Source organism: Vombatus ursinus, unplaced genomic scaffold (assembly GCF_900497805.2).
Source record: "Vombatus ursinus unplaced genomic scaffold, bare-nosed wombat genome assembly UNPS02015030.1, whole genome shotgun sequence".
Taxonomy (NCBI): domain Eukaryota; kingdom Metazoa; phylum Chordata; class Mammalia; order Diprotodontia; family Vombatidae; genus Vombatus; species Vombatus ursinus.
In genome coordinates this window covers 883,718-906,250 of record NW_020954808.1, presented here as the reverse complement: position 1 = coordinate 906,250, position 22,533 = coordinate 883,718, and the positions used below count along the sequence as shown (strand labels likewise).

Below are 22,533 nucleotides of genomic sequence, written 5' to 3'. Positions count from 1 at the left end.
CTAACCCTCTAGCTGATACCGGACACAGATTGCCACCCCGTGCCCTCCCCTGGACAACCGCCAGAGTGTGCCCTGCTGGAAAGGAAGGTCCAGGCATCCCCCTCTCTGTAATTTCCCCCCCCCGCAAGGCTAATACACATTGTGAGCAGCACTGCAGGTGTCTCCTTTTCCTGGCAGAACCCAAACCCACTGGAGAGCTTAGCCAGCTCAGAGGGAATCTCAGAAAGTCGACAGCGCGATCCGTGCCTGGTCGCGACCTCCGGGACAACTGGTGGACCAGCCTCTGCTTGAGCAGGGGTGGAGACAAGGCCCTGGTCTCGGCAATGGGCGATTAGGAGGCTCGGGGCTCCTCAGAAATGCTACAGAGTTAAGGACGCCCCTGCGGCAGGGGGAGAGGAATCTGGACCGTCCAGGGCTCTTCCTGCCAACGGCTGCACACCCAGGCCAGGCCACCTCACCACATCGGCGCCAGGGATGGAAGGAGCCCTGGCCCACTTCCTCCATGACCTCAGGCAAATCCCCAGCTAAGCCCTGAACAACAGGGACCCTGGCCAGCACGGAAGTCCAAGGCATTCTGCCAGGCTGTGGCCTGGAGCCCCAGGGTGCCACTGTGGCTGGCCCTTCTGTGAACCCATCCTGCCCAGGCACCAGGAGCCCAGAGTCTGCCCACCCCCTCCGACCTTTCCCGGCTCACGCTCAGTCCTGTGTTACCCTCTGGGATTCCCTCTCAGCCCAGCCCAGCAGGGAGCCTCTCCACCCACCTAACCCTTATCCTGCAGAAGCAGTGGCGGGGTCCCCCAGGAAGCCCAGGGAGCTGCAGCGGGGCTATGCTCTGGCCTGGCAGCCCCTCCAGCCAGGAGCAGACACCACTTGGCTCCCTCCTAATTACTACTGCCTTAGTCGGAGGCCTCTGGAAGGCCTGGAGGTCCTCCATCCGGGAAAATGAGGGCATCCATCTGGCCATCTCCAGTTCTAAGAGTCCTGAATTCGAAGGAACCAACCACATCCCAAGGCCTACATATGCACGGGGGAATACAGCAAGAGAGAGGTTGGATTCACCCCCAGCAAGGCTGGAGACAATAATGACTTTATTTTAACATACTTAATTACAGACGGTAAAATAGCTTGGGGTGGGGGGGGGAGGGCTCTGGGTGGGCCTGGCTCTCAGCCCCTCCCCGGGGGCTCTGGAGACGAAGAGCCCGCGGTGGACCCCTGACCCCCAGCCCCTCGGGGGCCTATTGCTTCAGTGATGGGGTGGAAAAGGGGCGGAGCCATGCAAACGAAGGGGGGTTGGGGCAGCTCCCCTGGCCCTGCCCTTCCTCCCGCCCCCAGCTCTCACCTCCTCCTCCCAGAATGCCCTGGGGCAACAAGCCCCTAGAAGCCCCAGCCCCCGAATGCCCATCGTCCTGGGGATGCAGACCCCTTGAACCAAAGTGGGGGAATAAATACAAAGTTCACAAAGTAAAAGCAGGTGGAACTCCTCTGGTCTCCAACTTCTGGCCCAGGCCAGCCTCCCGCTCCTGGAGAGCCTCAGCCCAGGCCCCTGCCATCCCCCTCACATCATCCCCAGCTGCAGCAACGTGTTGGCATAGGCCATGGGCTTGACGTTGGGATGAGGCTGCAGATGGGAGGAGACACAGCGTTGGGAAGAAGGCCCCCCGCCCCACCCCGGACTGAGCTCTGGCCTGAGCTCTGCCCCCATCCCCGCCCTGGCCTGGAGGGTCAGGGGCCGTGGGACTCACCACTGCTGTGAACTGGTGGAACTGGGGCCGCAGGTCTGAGCCGCGCAGGTGGATGTAAGAGGCTTTGTTACCCATCTGATCGCTGCGGGACGAGACACAGGACAGAGCGGAGCAGCCGCGTGAGGCGGGAGGGAGGAGAGGGCGAGGGCAAGGGGAGACGCGGAGGGACAGGAGAGGACGAAGGTGCTGGGGGGGGGGCCCGAGCTTCCTCACCAGTAGTTGGGGGCGGAGAAGACAGTGACACATTTGCCATCATGGGCCACCTCGTAGCCCTCGGGCTTCACCTCATGGCTGCGGATGATGTATTCTAGCCGATTCTCCTCGAGAAAGGCCTTGGTGACGTCGGGTCCAAACTGGCAGCTCACGCCTCGCTTGCTGACCGAGCGCCCATTCTGGGGGAGAGAAGGCTCAGAGTGGGGCCCCCCCGGCCCTCAGCCCCAACCTGCCAATGCTCCCCGGCCCCCAGTGACCCCGCTGAAGGCGTGCACTCACTGACCTGGGGCTGTGGATCTGACCAGAGTAAATCACACATTGGGCCTGTTTTTGGAGGGGAAGGGAGAGGAAGAAAGAATTACTGGGGCTCAGGACCTCGGGAATGGGCCCCCACCAACCACAGCTGAGCCCACTGTCTCCCCGCTCTCCTTCTGGGGCCTCCTCTCTGATGGAGTGGCTGGGCTGGCGGGCGCCCTCGGTGTCTGCTCACTGAGCAGCCAGCCCCCAGACTCCTGGAAGGGCCTTTGTGATCACCTCATCTAACTCTCTTACTCTACAAACAGGAAAACTGGCCAAAGGAATTGTCCAAGGCCACACACCCAGGCAGATGGCGGCCTGAAAACCCAGGCTTCTGGCCCAGACCCTCGCATTCCCGGCAGAACTTACCGGAGTCTGGGGGCTGCCGATTCCGCTCTATCTTCCGGATGTCGTCCAGCGTGACCCCATCCTCGCTGAACAGCCCCCCGTGCATGATCTGGGGGAGGCAGGAGGCTTGGTGAGGGCACCCCCCTCCCTCCCCCGCTCCCCAAGGGCTGGCCCCTTGCCCCTGTCCCACAAAGGCTTACCAGCACCTTGCCGTTGATACACTGGGCCAGGGGTAGCCACTCAAATACCTCGCTGAATAGCTCAAACATCTGTGCTGTGTATTTGGCCTTCACCTCCCCCTCAAAGCCGTAGATTTGGTTCATGTTGTCTGTCTCGTGGTTCCCTGGGGGATTTTGAGGGATGGAGGGAAGACCCTGGGCTCACAGGCCTGCTTGTTAAGGCTGGGCATGGAACAGGGCTTTGGCACTCAGCTGGACCCCCACTAGGGCATCACCAGAGAACCAGAGAATTTTAGAGCTAGAAAGGCCTGGAGAATATCGAATGCTTGAGTCGGAGGGGGTCTTAGAAACTACCTGGACCCCTCAATACAGAGATGGGGAAACAGGCCCAGAGAAGGGATGGGATGCACCTTAGCTCCCCTGAGGAATGAGGGCAAACTCAGACAAGAACCTTGGTTTGCAGCGCCCCGCCACCCAAGGGCCCTGCTGGGAGCACTGGGAGCCTTCCCACCCCAGAAGGGCCTGAACGACGCTTCTCCGAGGACCGGCGTCCCAGAATCCAGGGGAGCTCGGCTCTGCTGCAGGCTGAGGCACAGGAACGGGCAGCTCTCGGCCCTGTCCTGGTCTCTCTGCCTGCGCCCAAGCCCCCACCTCTGGCTTACCTCGGAGGAGGTGGAAGTGCTCGGGGTAAAGCAGCTTGAAGCCAAAGAGGGTGAGGATCACTTCTACGGAGAAGGAGCCTCGGTCCACAAAGTCTCCGTTAAATATCTATGCCGCGGAGGCTCAGGAAAACGAGGAAGGGGCAGAAGCCCGGTGCCCCCCGACCCCCGCCCCCAGCAGATCCCAGGGCCGGCGGCTGCAGCTGACAGGCAGCACACACCGGCCACCGCGGGCCTGTGGTCACCAAGCTGGAGGGAAGCTGAGAGGTCGTCCGGGAGGCTGGGGCCAGGCGCAGGGCCGGGGCCAGGAGCAGGGCCAGGGCCAGGAGCAGGGCCAGGGCCAGGCGAGGGCCAGGGCCAGATGTGTGGTGGTCTAGGGGAGCGCCAGTGTGGGAAGCCGCCCAGGCTCTCAGGCCCGTGGAGAAGGGGGTAGCTTGGCTTGGGCCAGTGGCCCAGAAAGGATACATAGGGGTTGGTCTCAGAAGGCAGACCATTGAGCTCAAATATGTTAAGCAGGTCATAGAACTGGCCATGAGTGTCCCCGCAGACTGTAATCTTCTCTGTCTGAAAGAAAAGAGGCCAGGGAAGAGGGAGAGACACAGAGACAGATGGAGACAGAAAGACCCAGAGGGAGAGCAAGAGAAAGACAGAGACAGGAATGGTGTGAGAGAGAGAGACACAGAAGGAAAGAGAGAGAAGGCGGGAGACAGAGACAAACGCCACATTGGGATGGAGGAGATACCAAGATGGCCCAAGAAAAACGGGGACAGAGGAAGAAGCAGTCAGAGGAGGGACCAGGATGGGAGTAGGGACGGAGAGAGCCGAGGGGAGACAAAACCCAAACCGGGTAAGTGCCTGCCGGGCCCAGACCCCAGCCCCGCCCTCACCCCGCCTCAGGAAGGCCCTGGGCTGCCTCCTTCCCCCCCTCCACCCTCCAGGATGCTCCCACCCCCCAAACACAGAGGCACCTCTTTGAGCGTGGTCTCCACCAGCGTGGTTAACTTGGACAGGATCTCCTTCACCTGCACCAAAATCTGAGGGGGGATTGGGCTATGAGCACAAGGGGAGGGGGTAACCCCCAAAGGTCCCCTTCCCCGTTGTCTGGATGGGGCTTTCCGACACTTGGCCTCTCAGTCAGGGGATGTGGCTGCCTAATTCCAGTCATTTGACAGAGGAGGATGCTCTCGGGGCAGGGGGCTGGTGCTCAGCGGCCCCTCCCTCTTCCCGGGGCCCTTACCTGGTAGGCACACTTCCTGTGGAGCTTCTTCTGATCTCGGTACCACTGCATGAGCTCTTGCATGAAGGTCAGGGTCACTTTGCCGTTCTCTAGCTTGGGGCCGCTGTACTCATCCTCGATGGCTGGGGGCAGAGGGGGGAGAGGGATCAGCCATGGCCCCCCTGGCTCTGCTCCCCCACAGGAGGGGTGGGGCTGGCCTTGGAGGCACAGAGCCACTCACTGAACAAGGGGGGGACAAGAGTCAGGGTCGGAGGAGCTCCCGGGGGGGAAGAGAGCCCTCGGGGCTGGACCGGCCTGGCAAGCTTCCTGGAGGTGAGATCTGAGCTCCACCTGAAAGGACAGTTTGACTCTGAGAGCCCAGGAGGGAAAGGTTCTGGACCATGGGGACAGTCCTGGTAAAGGGATGTGTTGGGATAGGGTGAGAAATCAGCCTAGAGAAGGAGGCATGTGAGGAAGCTGGCAGAGGGCAGGGTTGAAAAAGGATGTCTGGCCAGACTGGAGGCCCTGAATGCTGAGCTAAGAAGCACAGCTGGGTCCCCAAGCCAGTAATGGGTCAACAGCTGAGACTAACCAGGCTTCTGGAGGGGGCCAGGAGGGAGAGAGCCTTGAGGCCGATGAAAGGGCTGCTGAAATCTGGGGGTCCAAAAGGGATCCGTCCAAAGGACTCGGGAAAGAGTGATGCTGATGACTGGGTGGTCTTTTAATCCGCTGAGTGGAGGGGAGAGCCCAAGACCACCCATGAGTTAGCAAAGGTCCCCGGAGGTCAGGAGACCAGAGCCACCAGACATTCTCTCTTGAAACAAATCTGCAGGGAAGAAGGAAGGTCATGCCAAGCTCAAACAGAGGCGTGGGGATGCGTGGGAGAAAAGAAGGGTGGAGACGTGGGGGGAGGGAGGGGTGTCTTCTGGAGCATCTGCATGGGGGTCATGAACCCTTCGGGCAGTCAGTCTGGTGAAACCGAGGGATCCTTCTCAGAATCCCACTTGTAAACACATAAGATAAAATATGTAGGATCGCAAAGAAAGCCAATCCTACTGAAATCCTGCTGACCATGGATCCCAGGTCTAGAACCCCATCTTCTAGGACAAAGAGTCGAGAACCCACAGATATCCCAGAGCAGACGGTGACAAGTGTACAGGGCTCCTATTCGGATCCAGAACCAAGGGCCCCATACGTGGGACGCTCAAGACGGCAGAGAGGCCGAGGGAGGTGGGAGCCCCTCTCCACTGCCCCCGCTGGCCTCCATTTTGGCTCTGGGCCTTCTTTCTTTCTGGACCTCAAGCAGGATTGTTGTCTTGAAACAGAACCAACAAGAAGATGCATGAGGACAGCCCAGCAACGTGGCTGGCTTCCTGAGGCACTGGGACAGGCTGGAGTATGCCCGGAGACGGGTCAGCAGAGGGAGTGGTGTCGGGGACACGCTAAACGAGGATCAGTGAAGGAGCCAGGCACCGCGGGCCTCGAGAAGGCTCTCAACGGCCTAGAGGGCTGGCTGGGAAAGTGGGACGAGCCTCGTTCTGCTGGGCCCAGGTAGCAGACTCAGCACCAGCAGGGAGGACAATTTCAGGCTAAAGAAGAGGAAACCTCCCAACAGTCTGAGCTCTCCCACAGGCTGCCCGAGGCAGGTCTGCAATGCTGAACAAAGTCAGCGGTGGGTCAGGCTCTGCAGCCTCCAAGCTCCCTCCACCAAAGTGACAACTTCAATACAAAGGGGGTTGGGCTGTAGCCCCCGGCTCCAGAGGAAACCCTGGCAATTACAGAAGGCTGAGTCTGCAGAAGGCAGGCTGGCGAAAGCAGAAGGGCCACGGAAGGGCGAGTTTGTTGCTCCTCTGCAACCATCAACACCCCAAAAACCTCAGTAAAAGGGGTGATTCACCAGGTGTAGAATAAGCAAAGCCACCACACGAAAAGGCAGGAAACCCTCAGCCAGCAGATGCCAAAGCCAGGTACAGCGAGGGCAGGGGCTCCCACGGCAGCCCGCCACAGTGGGGAAAAACTGACTCTGCCCAGTCCTGGGAAGCGTGGAGGAGGCGGGCGGGCGCCACGGGCTGCCCTCGGTCACAGCTTAGAGGGAAAGACCGCTTTGGTTCATGAAGCCCTGAGACGGAAACGCAGCGGAGGCCAGACCTCTCCCCCTGGAGCTTATTAAGGCCAGGAACCCAGGCTGGCAACCACACACTCCATCCATTCTCTGCCCACAGTGAGAGGGTCAAGGCAGCCCGGTCACCCAGCTGTGAGAGCTGGTACAGGAGGGGAAGAGGGAGAAGCCAAAGAATGAATGGGGAAGCAAGAACCAAGTGACTGGGGGTACACGGGGCAGCCTGAATAAAAACCTAGCTCCAGAGCAGATGAGCTGCCAGCAGACGATAAAAACAGAGGGGAAAGTAACTACAAACCCAGAGAATCTCAAGCATAACGAATAAATATTGAACCAAGGGAACCAATAAAAAAGAAAAATCTGTATTCTCCAGTGATCATAGAAAAGTAGTGAGAAACTCCAGCACGGTTCCAAATAGAAATAAAAGTTGGAAGATCCCATTAGGAACAAAATTAAAGCATAAAGCAGAAGCAGAATGAATTTAAAAGCTGAAAACTGATAGAAAATCTCTCCAAAGCAGTAGAGGCTCTGAGGGAGAGAATAAAATTAGAACCAAAAAGTACTGAAGTAGAAGAAAACTGGGTAGAAAAAAAGCAAACGGCAGCACTTACATTCAAAGAACACATGAATTCCATCAAAGTGACTGGCTTTAAAGAGGAGTGCCAGATCACAGATCAAACCAAAAAGCCTGAACACCACCCTGCAGGCAAGAGCATAAGAAAACTGTCCAGACTTTTGAATACAGACAGCAAAGCATAGATCCACAGAATCCAGAGCCAGCCAATGAGGCGGAGGAGGGGGAACAAACATGCTTCAAACTCCAGGATACATATTGACTGACTTCCCAACTCCAAAAAAACAAAGACAAATTCAGCAAGCAGCCAAGAAGAGAGCTCTCTAAGTATCAAGGAAAGAAAGGTAATTTGAATATCCCAAGATTATTTTATATTCATAAGAAATTAGTGAAAGGAAGGGGAGTAGTATATTCCAAAAAAGAAAAGGAGCTCATGGTGCACCCCAAAATAACATATCCTACACACCTAAGCCCAATCATCAATGAAAGAGCTTTCAACAAGAGAGGTGTTTGAGACATTCCTATAAAAACAAAAAATCCTTAAAAGGAAACAGATTCTTTGACCTGCAAATGTCCCAAACAATAAATAGGAACACAAGAAAAGTGAGTAAGTATAGTGATTTAAGAACAAAAAAAGACTAGGGAAAACAATTCTTTCGTGTTTATAGGCTTTTTTTAAAGGAAAAAGATTATGCCATTGGGAAAAGAACGAAACAGAATCATAAAGAGAACAGAGAACGGCTGAACTCCTAAGTAACTCAGATCTTGAAGATTTATGAGAAAGGACCATGGTGATTTATTCTATTCTCTCTGTATTTAAGTGAAGGGTCTAAGGCTAGAGGCACGGTGGGGTGTGTGTGTGTGTGTGTGTGTGTGTGTTGGAGAAGCCACTGGGAAGGGACAGAAGTGGAGAAGAGCACCCTAAAAAAATGCTGTAGGAAAGGCAATAAGATCTTTTTTTTTTTTTGTTAGTGAGGCAATGGGGTTAAGTGACTTGCCCAAGGTCACACAATAAGGTCTTTCTTAAGTTGGAACGATGGCATCATTGACTGCTGGGGTTGCAAGAGTCCTAATGAGGTCATCTGGTCTAGTCCTTTAAATTTACAGATAGGGAAACTGAGGCCCAGAAAGGGAAAGAAACTAACCCAAGGTCACAAAGTATACCAGTGGTAGGTCTAGATTTTTAACTCCTGGTTTTTTAGTCCCTTCCTGTGAGATTTTCAGGGAAAGGTCTGTCAGATGGGCTAAAACAGCTGAGGCTCTGTGGCCTGGAAGGACAAAAGCTGAAAGTGGGATATGCCAGAGGGAATGTGGTGCAGCAAAACAGATGTCACACTAGGAATTTCAGGTCTGGTTCAATCATCAACTTGATGCGTGACCTTGGCCAAAACCTCTTCTCTACTCCTATTTTTCTACTGGTAAAATAAGGGAGTCTGACTCTATAGTCCTCCAAATCCCTATCAGCACTAATGGTCTATTAACTGGTACAGCAGAAAGAGCCCTGCCCCGGAGTCAGAAGACTTGGGTTCAAATCCTGCCTCTGACATTACCTGTGGGACCTTGGCAAGGCATTTCAACTCTCCAACCTGTTTCTTTATCTATAAGATCAAGGTTGGATCTGATGTCCTCCAAGGTCCTTCTAGATCTATGCTCTTCTAATCTACAAAATCACGGAATCACTTTAAATGTCCTCTCTTTCAAGTCAGTCACTTTGGCTTTTATGGAATTCAGGTGTTCTTTTAATGTAACTGTTGCCTTTTGCTCCTCTTCTGCCAAATTTTCTTCTACTTAATAGTTTTGTAATCAAATTTTGTTCTCTCTCTCAGAGCCTCTACTGCTTTGGAGAGACTTTCCGTCAGGTATTCAATTTTTCTTACTCCGCTATTTATGTTTTAAAATTCTTTCTAGCTCTGATTTCTGATCTAATTTCATTCCTAGTATCTTCCTCCAACTTTTATTTCTCTTTTGAACCATTCTGGAGTTTCTTGGTGCTGTTCTATGATTTCTAGAGAATACAGAATTCATTTTCATTGACTCCCTTGGTTCAATTTCCTCAATGGTATAATACTTATTTCTTACTCTCTTTGGATTTTTACTTTTTCACTAAATCCCTGCACAATGAAATAAACAAGTGCCGTCTGAAACCTGAGAGGAAGTTTTAGTAAAAGAGATGCATGGTGGAGCTGCCACACATGAGAAAAGTCTCCTCTACATTTGTGAAATGCAAGTTAATCCTGGGCTGGAGTCCTGGTTCTCAGCCATTTATTACTTTGGGTAAGTCCTTTCTCCATGGAGATTCAGTTCTTTTATCTGTAAGATGGAAATAACAGCGATACATGCCCACCTGACTTGGAAAGAGTTTCAGAAATGTAAGGAATCCTGCAAGGATCTGTGAGTCAGGGGTGCCCCTCCCCTACCCCCAATACAGGTCACATCCTCTCTGCACCTCATGAGTGTGGATGACCTCCATGCACCCAGTTCGCCATCCTGTGCCTAGCTTGGTGATGCCCAAGCTCGGCTCCATGCTGAAGCGGGCTGCTCTTTGGATGAGGCCTCCCTACCACAGAGCCTGAATCAGAGACCTCCGGGTCTGGGAGAACTGGCCCAGGTGTGTGCCCTACTGCAGAGCCTTTGGCCACAACTCTGGGGCACTGCTGCTCTTGCTGTGACACATCAGGGAGCTTTGTGGGAAAGAAAGAAGAATGTGACAGGGTCTGAGGATGACAACGGAGAACCCAAAAGGCTGGTACAGTGATCCAGGCAGCAGGAGACGAGGCAGGGCCTGGCCTGGGATGACAGCCAGGTGAATGACCAGAAGGCGGAATTAGGAGCAGCTCCAGGAGGCGAGGAGGAGCAGACCAGGGTTCTCCGACAGCTGCAGGAGGAGGCGAGTTTCAAGTCCCCAGAAGATTTCGCTTAATAAGGGCTATATGAAAACCTGTCAGGGATGTCACAAGGAGGCTTCGTGCTTGGGGCCAGGCTGGACTGGGGGCCCTGGATTCCTGGGGTTCTACGGTTCTCTGAAGACCAACGGGGTGCTGCTACCTGGCCATCCCAAGCCGGCCCGGCCCTGACTTTCTGCAGTGGGCCTGAGGACAGAACTGGAGGGACCGTGGGGCTGATCTCACGTTAACTTTTTTGTGGGGGGGAGGGAACGAGGATGTTGTTCTTATGCTACACCCCGAGAAGCCGGACGTGAGAAAACAGAAGAAGTTTTACTGATGAGTAGCTGACCAACTACGGACGGAAAACACGAGTCTAGGAAGATGATTTGGTTAGGGTCCAAAGACGAAAATGAGGTCAAATAAAACAAACTTAAAATCAGACTTGACAGACGTCGGTGACATTCCTCTCTTCTAACCTGCTTCCTACCCCAGCCTGGGGACAGAGATAGGAAGGGCGGAAAACTAAGGGACAGGGCAGGGAAAGGAGAGAGAGAGGTAGAAAACTAAAGAGGGAGAGGAAGAAGGAGAAGAGGGCAGAAGAGAGGGTGAAGAAATGGGAAGGAGAGGAGAAGGTGAGAGGGAGATTAGCAGGAGAAAAGACCCTGGAAGGAGATGGAGGGAAGAAGGAATCAACGGCAGTGGGAAGGAAGAGAACAAGAGCACTACCGCCGAGCGTTCCCACGCGCTCCGCTGCAGGCCCCCTACAAAGGAGGCAGCCAGAGCACGGCCAGGCTTACAGACGAGGAGGGCGGCCCAAGGCCGGGTACTCTGCTGCCAGCAGAGGGGGCCCATGGAGGTGGGTGGGCGCCTAAGGAGTGGGCTGACAGAGGGAGAGCCCCTGCCCCCCTCCCCTACTCCTGGGTGGCCAGACACTCCACAGCCTCAGGGCTCAAACTGCTGGCCCCGCACAGTTCACTCACAGGGCCCCTCGGATCACCAGGGCCCCAAAAGCCAAACAAAAGCTAAGAGTTCCTGCTTCTCCCCCTGTAACAGCATCACTTGGAGGCTTCAAAGCCTGCCTGATTAAGACATTCCAATCGAGGAAAGAGGAAGGAGGAAAACCACGAGCAAAGTGAGAACAGAGAAGACGGGGATGTGGGCATCCTGGAGATCGTGCGCAGCCGGGGACCTCCAGGAGCTCTCTTAGAGTGTGCCTCCATAGTAGCCAGCTGTCACAGCAGCCCCCACGGCTACCAGGGGAGTGCAAGCAGGGGCTGGACCCCCTCTGAGGCCTAACACACAGTAAGAACACCTCCCACCATCCTAGGACTGCAGTGGGGCTGCTCAATAGGGGCAGAGTCCGGGCGGATGTCTATCTGTGCTGGCAATGGCTGGGGGTGCCTGAAGGCAGAGGAGGAGGAGGGGCCCTCCAGCACCTGGCCCGCTCTGGCCCAAGTTCCTGCTAGCTGTTCTGTCTGAGGGCCAGCGGACGCAGGCCTGTGCCAAGGTGCCCCCACCCCAGGATCCTTGCCAGTTTCTCCCTGGGAAGGCAAGGGAGGTGCTAGGGTGGGAATGGAGGGGAAGGGAGTCAGGCAAGCCAGATGAAGCCCGTAGGAATGGATCTGAGCACCAGCAAAGAGCAGCAACGGTAGAGGCCTGGCTTAGGGGAACAAGAGGACGGGAGAAGGGGCCGGACAGAGGCCTGATATCTGCCTTTAGGGATGGCTCCCCCTCCCAATCAGTGGAAGAATGGAGCCAGCTCCAGCAGTTTCAGGAGTGGTGCCAAGGCAATGGACAGATGTTATGAGGAGAAGACCCAGATGCCAACCCGCTGCTTCCTGTCCCTGGGCCCTGCTGGAAGGCTCGAGGGGCATCCCTGTGGGGCGGGGTCGCGGGCAGAGCGCCCGGGTGTGTCTGGGTGCTCGGCCGGAGCCTCCCCATCCCCTGCCCCGCCGGTGGGCAGCGCGTGACTCACTCATGCTCTCGATATCCAAGGAGTCCACAACGGAGCGCTTGTGCTCGTCCCCAGCGATCGCCCGCTCAAATGCCTTCTGCCGCACAATCTTGTTGCACTCCTGGTACTTCATCTTGGCGTCCTTGTCATTGGGCTTGACTTTCACCACCTGGACGGGGAGATGGGGGAGGTGCAGGTCAGCGGACAGATGGAGGGGAGGTACGGGTCAGCGGATAGACGGAGGGGAGCTGGAGTCCTGGACCTCGGGACTTCACGGGTTATTTAACAGATGAGGAAGATGAGTCATGGAGAAGCAGCCAGACACGCCCTATGTCTCTGGAGGGCTTGTTCCCCCATCTCAGTGCACTTTTCTCTAACCTGCTCAGAATTTGAACCCAGGTCTTGGGGCTCCAAATCCAGAGTATACTTTCCACACCAGCCCCACCCACCCACTGGCCTGAGCAGGAGCAAACAGCAGCCAAGAACTGAGATGGGCTCCCACCTGTGCCCTCTGATTTCCCAGTCTTTGTGTGGTCCCTGCCTGACCTCCAGGATCTTCCTCACCCCCCACGCTCAGCCAGGCACAGCAGCCCCGGGGCCCTTGCAGGCCAGGCCGGCCTAACCCAGTTTGCTCACTTGCCCTCAAGGTAAGGAGAGAAAGCAGGGGAGAATGGGAGGTGGAGAATTCCCCTGCCAAGGAACAACTTCTGAGCATTAGCAGGCTGTGACCAAGACCTGAGCCTCAAGCAAGGACAAATGGGGAGGGGGCAGACTGGCTGGGGTGAATCCCAGGGAGCTTCTGAAGGGGAGAGGGAGGAAGAAAAGAGAGAGGGAGGAGCCTGGCTGGGGGAGAGGAGGCAGGAAGGACCCTGGGAGAAGGTGAGGGATGCACACAGTCCATCCCCTCACTTTCCAGATGAGGAAACAGAGGCCCAGAGAGCAGAAGTGGGTACTGCCAAAGAGCGCGTCAGCAGCAGCTGGGCCTAGCTGCCAGGTTCCAGGATTCCTGGGACTCGCTGGGAACTGAGGCTGGAACGGATGGCCCTGCACTGACATTGCTCCCTGGGATGCTGCCATGGTAGCTCCCCATTGGGGGCAAAGCTCGCCAGGGGGTCGAGGCCAGCCTTGGCATCTCTGCCTCCCAGCAGCAGGGCCAGGCCAAGCCAAGGGAACGAGACAGTTCTCCTGCTAAATGCTAGTGATTGGAGGGGTCAAGGACGTCTGGTTGCTCCCAGCCCTAGTACAGAGAACAAGGCCAGACTTAAAATGACCATGGAGAAGACAAGAAAGGGGAGTAGGAGGGGGCAGCAGGGAAGGGAGCCCCAACCGCCTCCCCAACCTGGGTATAAACATTGAGTCCCTAGGCTTCTTGCCCAAACTGTGGCTTGATAACAGGACTCAGGGAGGGAGACAAAGGGGAAACGGAGGCTGGAAATCAACTCTTCCCTCCAACTCCAGACACCAGGGAGCTTGGAAACTCTGATTCATTTGCCTGGTTCCAGGGCTTGGAGCCAAGGGAGGACCTTTTGATCTTACTCTAGGAGGGCTGGGGAAGAAAAACAGGCTTTGTTCTCTCCCTCCTCTGAGAAGTGGCCCAGCGAGGACCCCAAGGAGCGCCCGGAGGGGACGGGCGACATGCTCCTGTGGCAAAGCTCTAACAGTCTGTGCAGCCGACTACCGGCAAGCAGGAGGGTGGCGAAGCCATATGTGACCGGTGAGGAGGCTCTAGAAAGGGGGCCAGGGTGCACATCCTTACCAGGGGCCCCCAAAGCCTCCTCTGTTCCTCCAGAAACCCCTTGGGGACCTCCTGGGAAGGGGGCATGGGTCAGCAGCCCCATTTTTCCAACACCCATGTGGGGCTAAGGGTGGAGCAGGAAAGTCTAATCCCTCCTTTGGGTGGCTCCTGCATCCAGGGCCAGGACTCACACCTGATACCAACATTTAGGAGTGCCTAAGGGGCAGGGCCCCAGTTATGGAGCTGTGGATTCAGAGGCATGAGAGACGGGCTCGCCCTGGTAGGCTTAGGGGCCACCTGGTGTGATTCTAGTTCCTTCCCCCCGACCCAGCCTAGTTCTCCTGCCGCGGCCCCAGATCCCCCGGCCACCAGGATCCAGGACAGGCCCGGCCCAGCGCTCAGCCCCCCGGCTCTCCAACACGCCCCATTTCCTCTCCCAGGCCTGGCTTTTCCCCAGTACAGACCAGGCTCAGAAACTGCAGAGCTTCCCACCCTGGGGCTGAGGACCCCAAAGTCCACGTGCAGATCCCTAGAGAAGCCAACACACCTCTGGAGGCAAAGAGCAGCGTGGTTTGTGCACGCCTGTTACTACTTCCCAACGTCAGCAGAGGCTGCCATGATTTATGCAGCGCCTGGGCCAGCACTCCTGACTACAACCCCCTGTCACTACACGGGCTCCAGATGAATCCATAAGAACAGTCCAACCGCTACTGGACAGGGGTTTTCAAAGTGTCTGATGCTACAAGAGGCCCCCATCTGTAAGGTGGAAAGGGTGATATCTGCACTGAGAGGTGGCATGGGCATGGGAGGGGTACGCTGATCAAGCTCTGGGGTCAGAGACCCGGGTTCAAATCCTGCCTCTAACATATCTGGCCTATCAAAGTCCCCTCCCTCTCTGGGCCCCAGGCTCTTTTTGAAGTGATAAGGTGCAGAGCAAGGGCCCCTGGTAGAGAGGACTGCCCCCCATGCCCACCCTGGGAGGTCCCCACAGAGAGCCGGGATGGCTCAGGTCCTCCAGCACTAGGGGACCGGGGATCCAGGAATCAACGTCCAGCGTTCCACACAGGAGTCTTCCCACACTGCCCAGGGTGGCCAGGGGCCTTGGGCAGCATGTGGGGGACCCTGGTAGAAGGATGAACAGTTCTGCTACCCAGATGGAAAACATCCCCAGAAGAGACAACAGTCATTTACTTAGAAAACCCCAGGGAATCAGCGAAGAAACGGAGACAATGAACAGCTTTGGTCAAACATCAAGACGAAAATAATCTCACAGTAACAGTGAGCATGTCTACACAGGACTAACAAAAGCCAGGAGGAGAGGAAGGAGGAGAAACGCCACCACGAGATCTGGAGGGCACTGGCCACGCCACGCTCAGGACTTGGAGAAACCAACAAAATGGCTCTGTACTGAATCAATGACCAGGGAGAACCAGTGCTTCCTGACCGCCGGGCCAGTCTAAATGGACAGGTTTACTACTGTCGAGGGGACAGAAATAACAGCAGGAACCAAGGCCCAGACTCTCGAGGAGATGATGAAGAAGCGTGTGCGTGGGGTGTGGGGGACAGATGGCCCCGGCTCTGTTATAAGACAGTGGAGCACTCAACAGGACCGCGAGGGGCTCGCCTCCCAGCCAGCCAACCGGCCAAGCCGACAGAAACACCGACGGTGCCTGTCGGGGGGGCCGGGGCAGACCGGCACCTTCATACACTCCTGGGAAAACAACCTGGAGTTATTCTGAAAACCTCGCTAACTTCGTCCACCCACCTCGGCCCAGGGATCCCCGACCGGGCACCTGCCCCAAGGCGGACAAAGCCAAAAAGCCAAAGATTGAGAGCAGCACCTCTGCGATGACCAAGAACCCAGAACATTAACCAGGGAGCAGATAAACAAACCACGGTCTAAGGATGTATCGGAACGTCCCTGCGGAGATTCACAAATACACGGGAGGGTCTGCACAGAGGGAAGAAAAGCCATCCCCAGGACTTGCCACTGACGGGAGCCCAGCCTCAAGGGATGCTGCTGGAGAGCAAAAGGGCGGGCGGAAGGTTTCGATGAGGCGGGGGTGGCACCAGGTGGCACCGTGGCCAGAAATGATTGTGATGTAAAAATAAAAGACATCACTTAACGTCCTGTTTACAAGAAAACCGAGGTCTTAGGAACATGCACCCCCGCCCCCACCCTGGGTTCTGGACTCCCGTTTCTGACCATGGCTTTGGAAGAAGACTTCCCCATCCTGGACCATATATCCCTTACGGGTCACAGGTGGGCCCAAGCCCCCTGCTGGGGGTCCATCAGACGGGAGTTTCTCTCAATCCTATAAAATCCATTCGTACTTTCAGGCTGGGACGCGTTTTGTGGTGCCGTCCCCCCGCCCCGCTCCGACACCCCACTCCCTGCCTCTCCCTTTGCTGGAGGTGAGAATCCTCTTCCTGGAGCCTGGCTCAGACCCCATCATAGCCCTCCTCGGGCTTCAGGGCCCCTTCCTGGGTATCCCCGGCTCTTCTCCACGCTTACTGCCTGAGAGCCTTTACTGCTCTCTCTGGGCCCCTCTTTCCTCATCTCAAGAGGAGGGGGCTCGATGATCTCAGGATCCCCACGGAAAGCCATCCACACGCCTAGGCCCGGCATTCAAGGCCTCCACGGTCCAGCCACAGCCTTCCTCTCCAGCCAAGGAAAGGAGGCGTGTGTCCCCCCTCAGCCCGCCCTCTGGCCCAGCCAGGGACCCCAATCCCTGCAGGTGTGGGGGAGCAGCAGCGGCTCACCGTCTCATAGTCCCGAAGAGCCGCCTTGAACTTGCCCAAGGCCATGTTGCTGGTGGCCCGGCGGTAGTAGCCCTTGATGTACTTTTTGTCCAGCTCCACGGCGCGGGTAGCATCGGCCAGGGCGTAGCCGTAGCACTCTGTCCGCAGGTAGGCCAAGCTGCGGTTGCCATAATAGATGGCGTTGTTGGGGTTCAGCTCAATGGCCTGGCTGTAGAACTTGACTGCGTTTTCATAGTCCTTGCCTAGAAAAGGCAGGGGAAGGGAAGGGGTGAGAAGCCCTCTCCTATCAACAGACAGACAGACAGAAAGACATCTGGCCACGTCACCGCGGAGCGCCCAGCCTGGATGACCTCGGAGGTCCGGCCAGTGTTGGCCACCCCCCACCTCTTTCCTCTACCTCAGTCTCTCCCTCTGTAAAAGGAGGGCCTGCAGTCCCTGATCTTACACCTGGAACATCCTCCCTCCCCTTCTTCTTCTGCCGCTAGCCTGGAAGTGCAACACAGAGGCCAGGAGGCCTCGAAAATGTCACTCCCCTAGGCCTCTGGTGCCTTCTGCCTCTGCGGGACAGTGCGCCCAGGAGGGGCAGGTACCGTGTTCTCCTAACTTTCTCTCAGTCTCTCAGCACCAACTACGGTGTTCTGCACACGGCAGGTGCTTCGTGTTGACTATCTGCTGAAACCACCTGCATTCATGTACACGCGCACGCGCGCGCGCACACACATATACACACACACACATCAGGCAAGGCCCAGTCTTCCCATGTAGAAGCACCGCCCATCTTTACAATCAGGCAGACAGGGAGCTCCTTCCTAGTCAAAGGGGAGAGGGCGCATGGGCAGGTGTGCTCTTGAGGGGCGGCCCTGAGGATCAGAAGGTGCTGACTGGGGGGCTGGCTCTGCCGCTACGAGAGGCACTTATCCTCTTGGGGCTCAGTCTCTCATGGACACGTTGTGGGGAGTGGCTCAGGTGCCCTCCCACGAGGTAACACTCCAAAGCCCTGGAGGACTGTCAGTGGTCACCATTAGCAATTCCTCTGGTCACTAAGGGACCCAGCCCTCACCTGTCATCCAGACCCTACCAATAGCCTATCTCTCGGCCAGTTCTGATGGAGCTGCAGAAGGGGTGTGTGCATGTGCGTGTGCGTGTGTGTGTGTGTGTGTGTGTGTATAGGACTGAATGAACACACAAGGATGAGCTGGGGGTTTTAGTGGACCATCTGGGGTAGGGGGCTTCACTTTGACACACCCCTTCGCACTGTGATAAGAGAGAGGGTTCAGAAAAGGTCAGCCTGAATGGTGACAGGCCATCTGAGGGCCAGATAAGGCTTGGAGGAAAGGAAGGCTGAGGGGGCTGAAAAGTCCTGGAAAGACTGTCCTAAGGAAGAGAGAGATGAGGCCCTCCGGGGCAGACCTTGCAGCAATGGGTGGGAGTCATAAAGACCCAAGCTCAGGCTTGCCACAAGGAAAAAACCTTTTTGCCCTTGGGAAGCCGCCAGTCCTCAGCTGGGATCCCATCAGAACAAGGCAATTAGCCTCAGTTTCCTCCTAATAAAACAGAGATAATAATACCTCTATATAATTGTGAGGCTCAAATAAGGCAATGAATGTCAACTTTCTGGCCAGCCTTAAACCGCTACCCTGCGATTATTACTGCGTACAGACCAACTCCAGCTTCTCTCCTGCTCTCTGCCCTCCTCCTCGGAACCAAGCGGCTCTCCAGGCCTCTCTGACATCCCTCCCTCCCACAGGTCCTGGATGCCGCCAGAGCCTCGGACCCCCAGACACGGGCACGGCCTATCCCTCCTGTCTGCAAAGCAAAGGCTGACTTCCTCTCCCTCTTGTACGTGTGGTGGTGGCTCCTATGTCTACACTGTTCCCCTTTTCACTTTCTCCGCTGAATTCTGTGTCATGCAGGCCACCAGGCCTTCCCTCCTTGCTGCCCCAGAGGACAGGGCAGCTGAGTGACCTGTGCTTGTGGCTTGTGTCTGATCCCCGCGCTGGACGGTAACATCCATGGGGCAGACATGGATCCCTGGATCCCTGCCCACCCTGAGCACAGGGCTCTCTAGGGAGCTGGCAGGTGCTTACTGAAATGAATGACCTAGGGGTCAGGGCTTGAGAAACCAGCATAAATGGACCTCTCCCTTCTCTCTAGGAGGGAGTCGGCAGGCCCTGTGGGCCAATAAGCCTGAGAGAAGGAAGAGTGTGATAGGGAAAAAAGAAAACCTGGACACAATGTCCTCAGGAATCTGAGGGAGTGAGGGGCGGAGGAAATGGTTTTGGCCTTCGGGCTTGGCTGGGTGAAATCAGGGAGGGTTTCCTGGAAGAGGTGACACCTAAGAAGGAGGGATTTCCACAGGTGGGATATGGAAGGAGTGCAGCACAGAAAGGGGGCAGCTGTGTGAATGCAGGCCTCTAGTCTAGGGGTTCTTGGTGCAGGATGAGGGGAAGGCCAAGTACACAAGGGGACAGGACACTTCCTGCTCAAATAGGCGATGGTATCCAGGCTGTGAAGGAAGCGAGTGATACCACAAAGCGGTGACTGCCTGCAAGAACAGGGAGAGCTGGGGGCAAAGGTCAGGTTCTAGAGAGGTGACCTTGGGCAACTACTTTCCCCTCCTCTGGAAAAAGAAACTCACTGTCTCTAATGTTCCACGACTCTCAGAAGGTGGGGGTACCGCCAAAGGGGCGCCCCCAAATCTGTCCCTGCAAAGGCAGAGGGCAGCTCCTCCTTCCCACGTGTCTCAATTTCCTGTGGCCTCCCCCTTCTTTTCAGACCGGCTACTTCCTGTTGGGGTTTGATGGTAAGAGAAGGGTATCCCCCCTCCCCGCAGACACATTGTTATCTCAGAAAAAGCCCTGAAAAAAAGGTCAAGAAACCTGGGTTTTGGCCCTGGCTCTGCCCTGATTTGGTGTGAGGCCTGGGGCAAGTCCCTTCTCCCTGGGCCTCAGTTTCCCCACCTATACAAAGGGGCTTGGACAGGAGGGTCTCTCACAAACCCTGTGCTCTCTTCCTGTTCCTTTGTCCTTCCCCTGGCCCCCCCTTCCAGCCTTCTCTCCTCCTGGGGCCCCCAACGCTCTTCCTGCCTCCAAGTCCCTTCTGGGGCTCACCCTCCTCCCCGGGATCCCTTGCTGGTAGCTCCACTGGGGTGCTGTGTGTCCTTTACAGACCCCGGTGTCTGTCTCTGACGAGGAGGGGGTGAACGGGATCGCCCATCCCCTTCCCACGGCCATTAATCTGCCACCTCGAGGCTGTGGGGCAAGCCCTGCCCTGGCCTGACTCTGAAGCTATGTGTATCTACTTTGGTTTCTCCAGAAGCAAAAAATGTGAAAACTCAGCTCTCTCATTCCACAGATAAGGCCCAAAGAGCCAGCAACTTCTCCACCGTTGCCACAACCTAAAGAGCCCAGCTCCATGTGATGAGAAAAAAAGAGCCGAGTTCAAATCCTGGCTCGGCCTTTTACTGCCTGGGTGACCTTGGGCAAGTCACTTTCTTTTATGGACCTCAGTTTCCTCATCTGTAGAAATGAGGTTGGACCTTCTGAAGGCCCTTTAGCATCTAACTCTCTATCTCTTCTCCTAGTGCAGGGCTCAGGACTGGGTTTTAGGGGTCACTCTGGGGGGCCTTTGCCTTGGTGTGTGGCTCACTCATTGTCAGGGCGCTCCCGTCCATCTTCTCCCCTTGGATTCACCTCAGGCTCCCTCCCCACTCCCATCACTTTTTGGCAGCACATCACCTCTCTGTAATCCCTTACTGAACAGGATTTCCTGGTCCTTCCCAGGTTCCCTACCTGGTCATACTCTTCCTCACCTCTCCCTATCTAGCAGCACTTTCCCCATATCTCCTTAGGGCTCCTTCCCTCCCTGGCAGGATTCCATCCCATAGCTCCCTATCTGGCAACAGGCTTCCTTACAGCTCCCTCTCTGGCAACGGTCTCCCTATCTTGCAGCCGTCTCCCTGCACACCTTTCCATGGCTCCCTATTGAGCAATCCCTCCCATAGCTCACTATCTGGCAGTGGTCTTCTCGTATTTCCCTATGGCTCACTATATGGCAACTGGTTACATTTTCCCATGGCTCTCTATGTGGCAACCTTCTTCACATGTTCCCATTGCTCATTATCTGGCAAAGGTCTCCTCATGTCTCCATATGGCTCCCTATGCATGGAGCAAACTTCTCTACGTTTCTCCATGGCTCACTATCTGGCAGTACTCTCATTTCTCCTTATGTGGCAACCTTCTCCTTATTTCCCCATGGCTCGTTTTCTAGCAGCAGTCTCCCCATGGCTCCCTATGTGGCAACCTTCCCCATGGCTCACTATCTAGCAGCGATCTCTATATGGCTCACTATGTAGCAACCCTTCACATTTCCCCATGGCTCGCTTTATATGGCTCACTATGTGGCAACCCTTCACATTCACCCTATGGCTCATTATCTGGCAACAGTCCATGTCTCCATAAGGCTCACTATGTGGCAACCTTCCACATTCCCCCATGGCTCACTATCTGGCAGCAGTCTCCTCATGTCTCCATATAGCTCATTATATGGCAATCTTCTCCCCATTTCCCCAAGGCTCCCTATCTGGCCAAGATCTCCTCCGGTCTACCCATGTGGCAGCATTCTCCCCGGGGGTCCCTCTGTGGCAGCCCCCTCCTCTACAATCTCCCCACAGCGCCCTATCTGGTAGCGCCAGTCTCCCGTGTGTCCCCCATGGCTCCCTATCTGGCAGCGCCCTTCAGCCTCCCTCCTCCCCCCGCCAGCCCGTTGCCATGGCACCGCCCGCCGTCCGGCGCCGCCGCCCTCCCGCCAGCCTCGCGGGGCACCTTTAAAGTACTCGTTAGCCTGCGTCTTGAGCTCCTCGGCCCGCTTCAGGGCGCCGTCAGCCGGCGGGTCCTCCCGGGGGGGAGGTGCACAGCCAGGCCGCTCGCCCTCCGCCATCGCCATGCCGCAAAGCGCGCCTACCCCTCCACCGCCACAACCCAGGCAACGGTCGCCGGCAACTGTCGTAAAACGCCCGCCTGCCCCTCTTCTCCCTCTTCCTTCCCTGCCCTTCGCTCAGTGCGCCGGCCTCGCACCCCGACCTCGCGTGCGCATGTGCACAGCCGGCCGGGAGGCCGCACAGTCCCCTGGGGGACGGGGGCGGGGCCTCGGCTGAGAACCATAGAGAGTCGGGAGGACCCGGGTGGCTAGAACGGCCCTGGGAGTCCCGCGGGCCATCGAGAGACCATGCGGCTTCTAGAACGTCTAGAGCCGGCGGGATCATCCCTAGACAAGACAGGACGTTCCTCTAGACGCGGAAGACTGAGGCGGGTGGGGAGATTTAGCTCAGAGCCTCACGGCGAGGCAGGGCTGGAAATCCCGGAGGGCTTCCTGGAGGAGTCGCTTATCTCCGAGTTAAGTGTGTCCTTTTCCCGAGGTCATCCGTGCCTCGAGAGCAGGGGCTGGGCAGCTCACCTCTGGGTCACGGGGGCCATCTTTGCACTCGCACCAGCACCGGCCTCTGCCCCCAGGTCCCCTCCCGTAGACCCTGCAGCAGCCTGGCCTCCACGTGCCGCGGGTGGGGCTGGTGATCTCCAGCCTCTGCGCCTTTGCCCGGGCTGTTATCCTCCCCTCCCCCACCCCTGGAAGGCGCCCCCTCCCCTCCCAGCCTTATCTCCCTCTTCTGGGCTCAGCTCCGCCTCTTCCCAGAAGTCTTTCGGCCTTGTTAGCCCATTCTCCCTCCCCCAAATATATCTTAGTTCCTTATGTGTTTACTTGTTATATCTTCCAGTGAAAAGTAAGGTACATTGTTGGTGGAGCTGCGAACTGGTACAACCGGAAAACAATTAGGAATTATGCGGGAAGAAGAG

The 22,533-nt window shown here is 56.4% G+C and overlaps 1 protein-coding gene across 1 annotated transcript; it reads right to left on the bottom strand.

The window, feature by feature from the left end:
* Positions 1–1,089: 1,089 nt before the first annotated feature.
* On the bottom strand, positions 1,090–21,628 carry LOC114031043 (serine/threonine-protein phosphatase 5). The gene is made up of 13 exons (XM_027846047.1): positions 21,508–21,628; positions 16,685–16,926; positions 12,208–12,355; positions 4,676–4,797; positions 4,407–4,472; positions 3,904–4,002; positions 3,442–3,547; positions 2,801–2,943; positions 2,622–2,709; positions 2,239–2,279; positions 1,956–2,134; positions 1,743–1,824; positions 1,090–1,618 (listed from the first exon to the last, which is right to left on the bottom strand). Exons 1-13 carry the CDS (start codon positions 21,626–21,628, stop codon positions 1,556–1,558), a joined length of 1,500 nt encoding a protein of 499 aa, XP_027701848.1. The 3' UTR covers positions 1,090–1,555.
* Between the last annotated feature and the right edge of the window lie 905 nt (positions 21,629–22,533).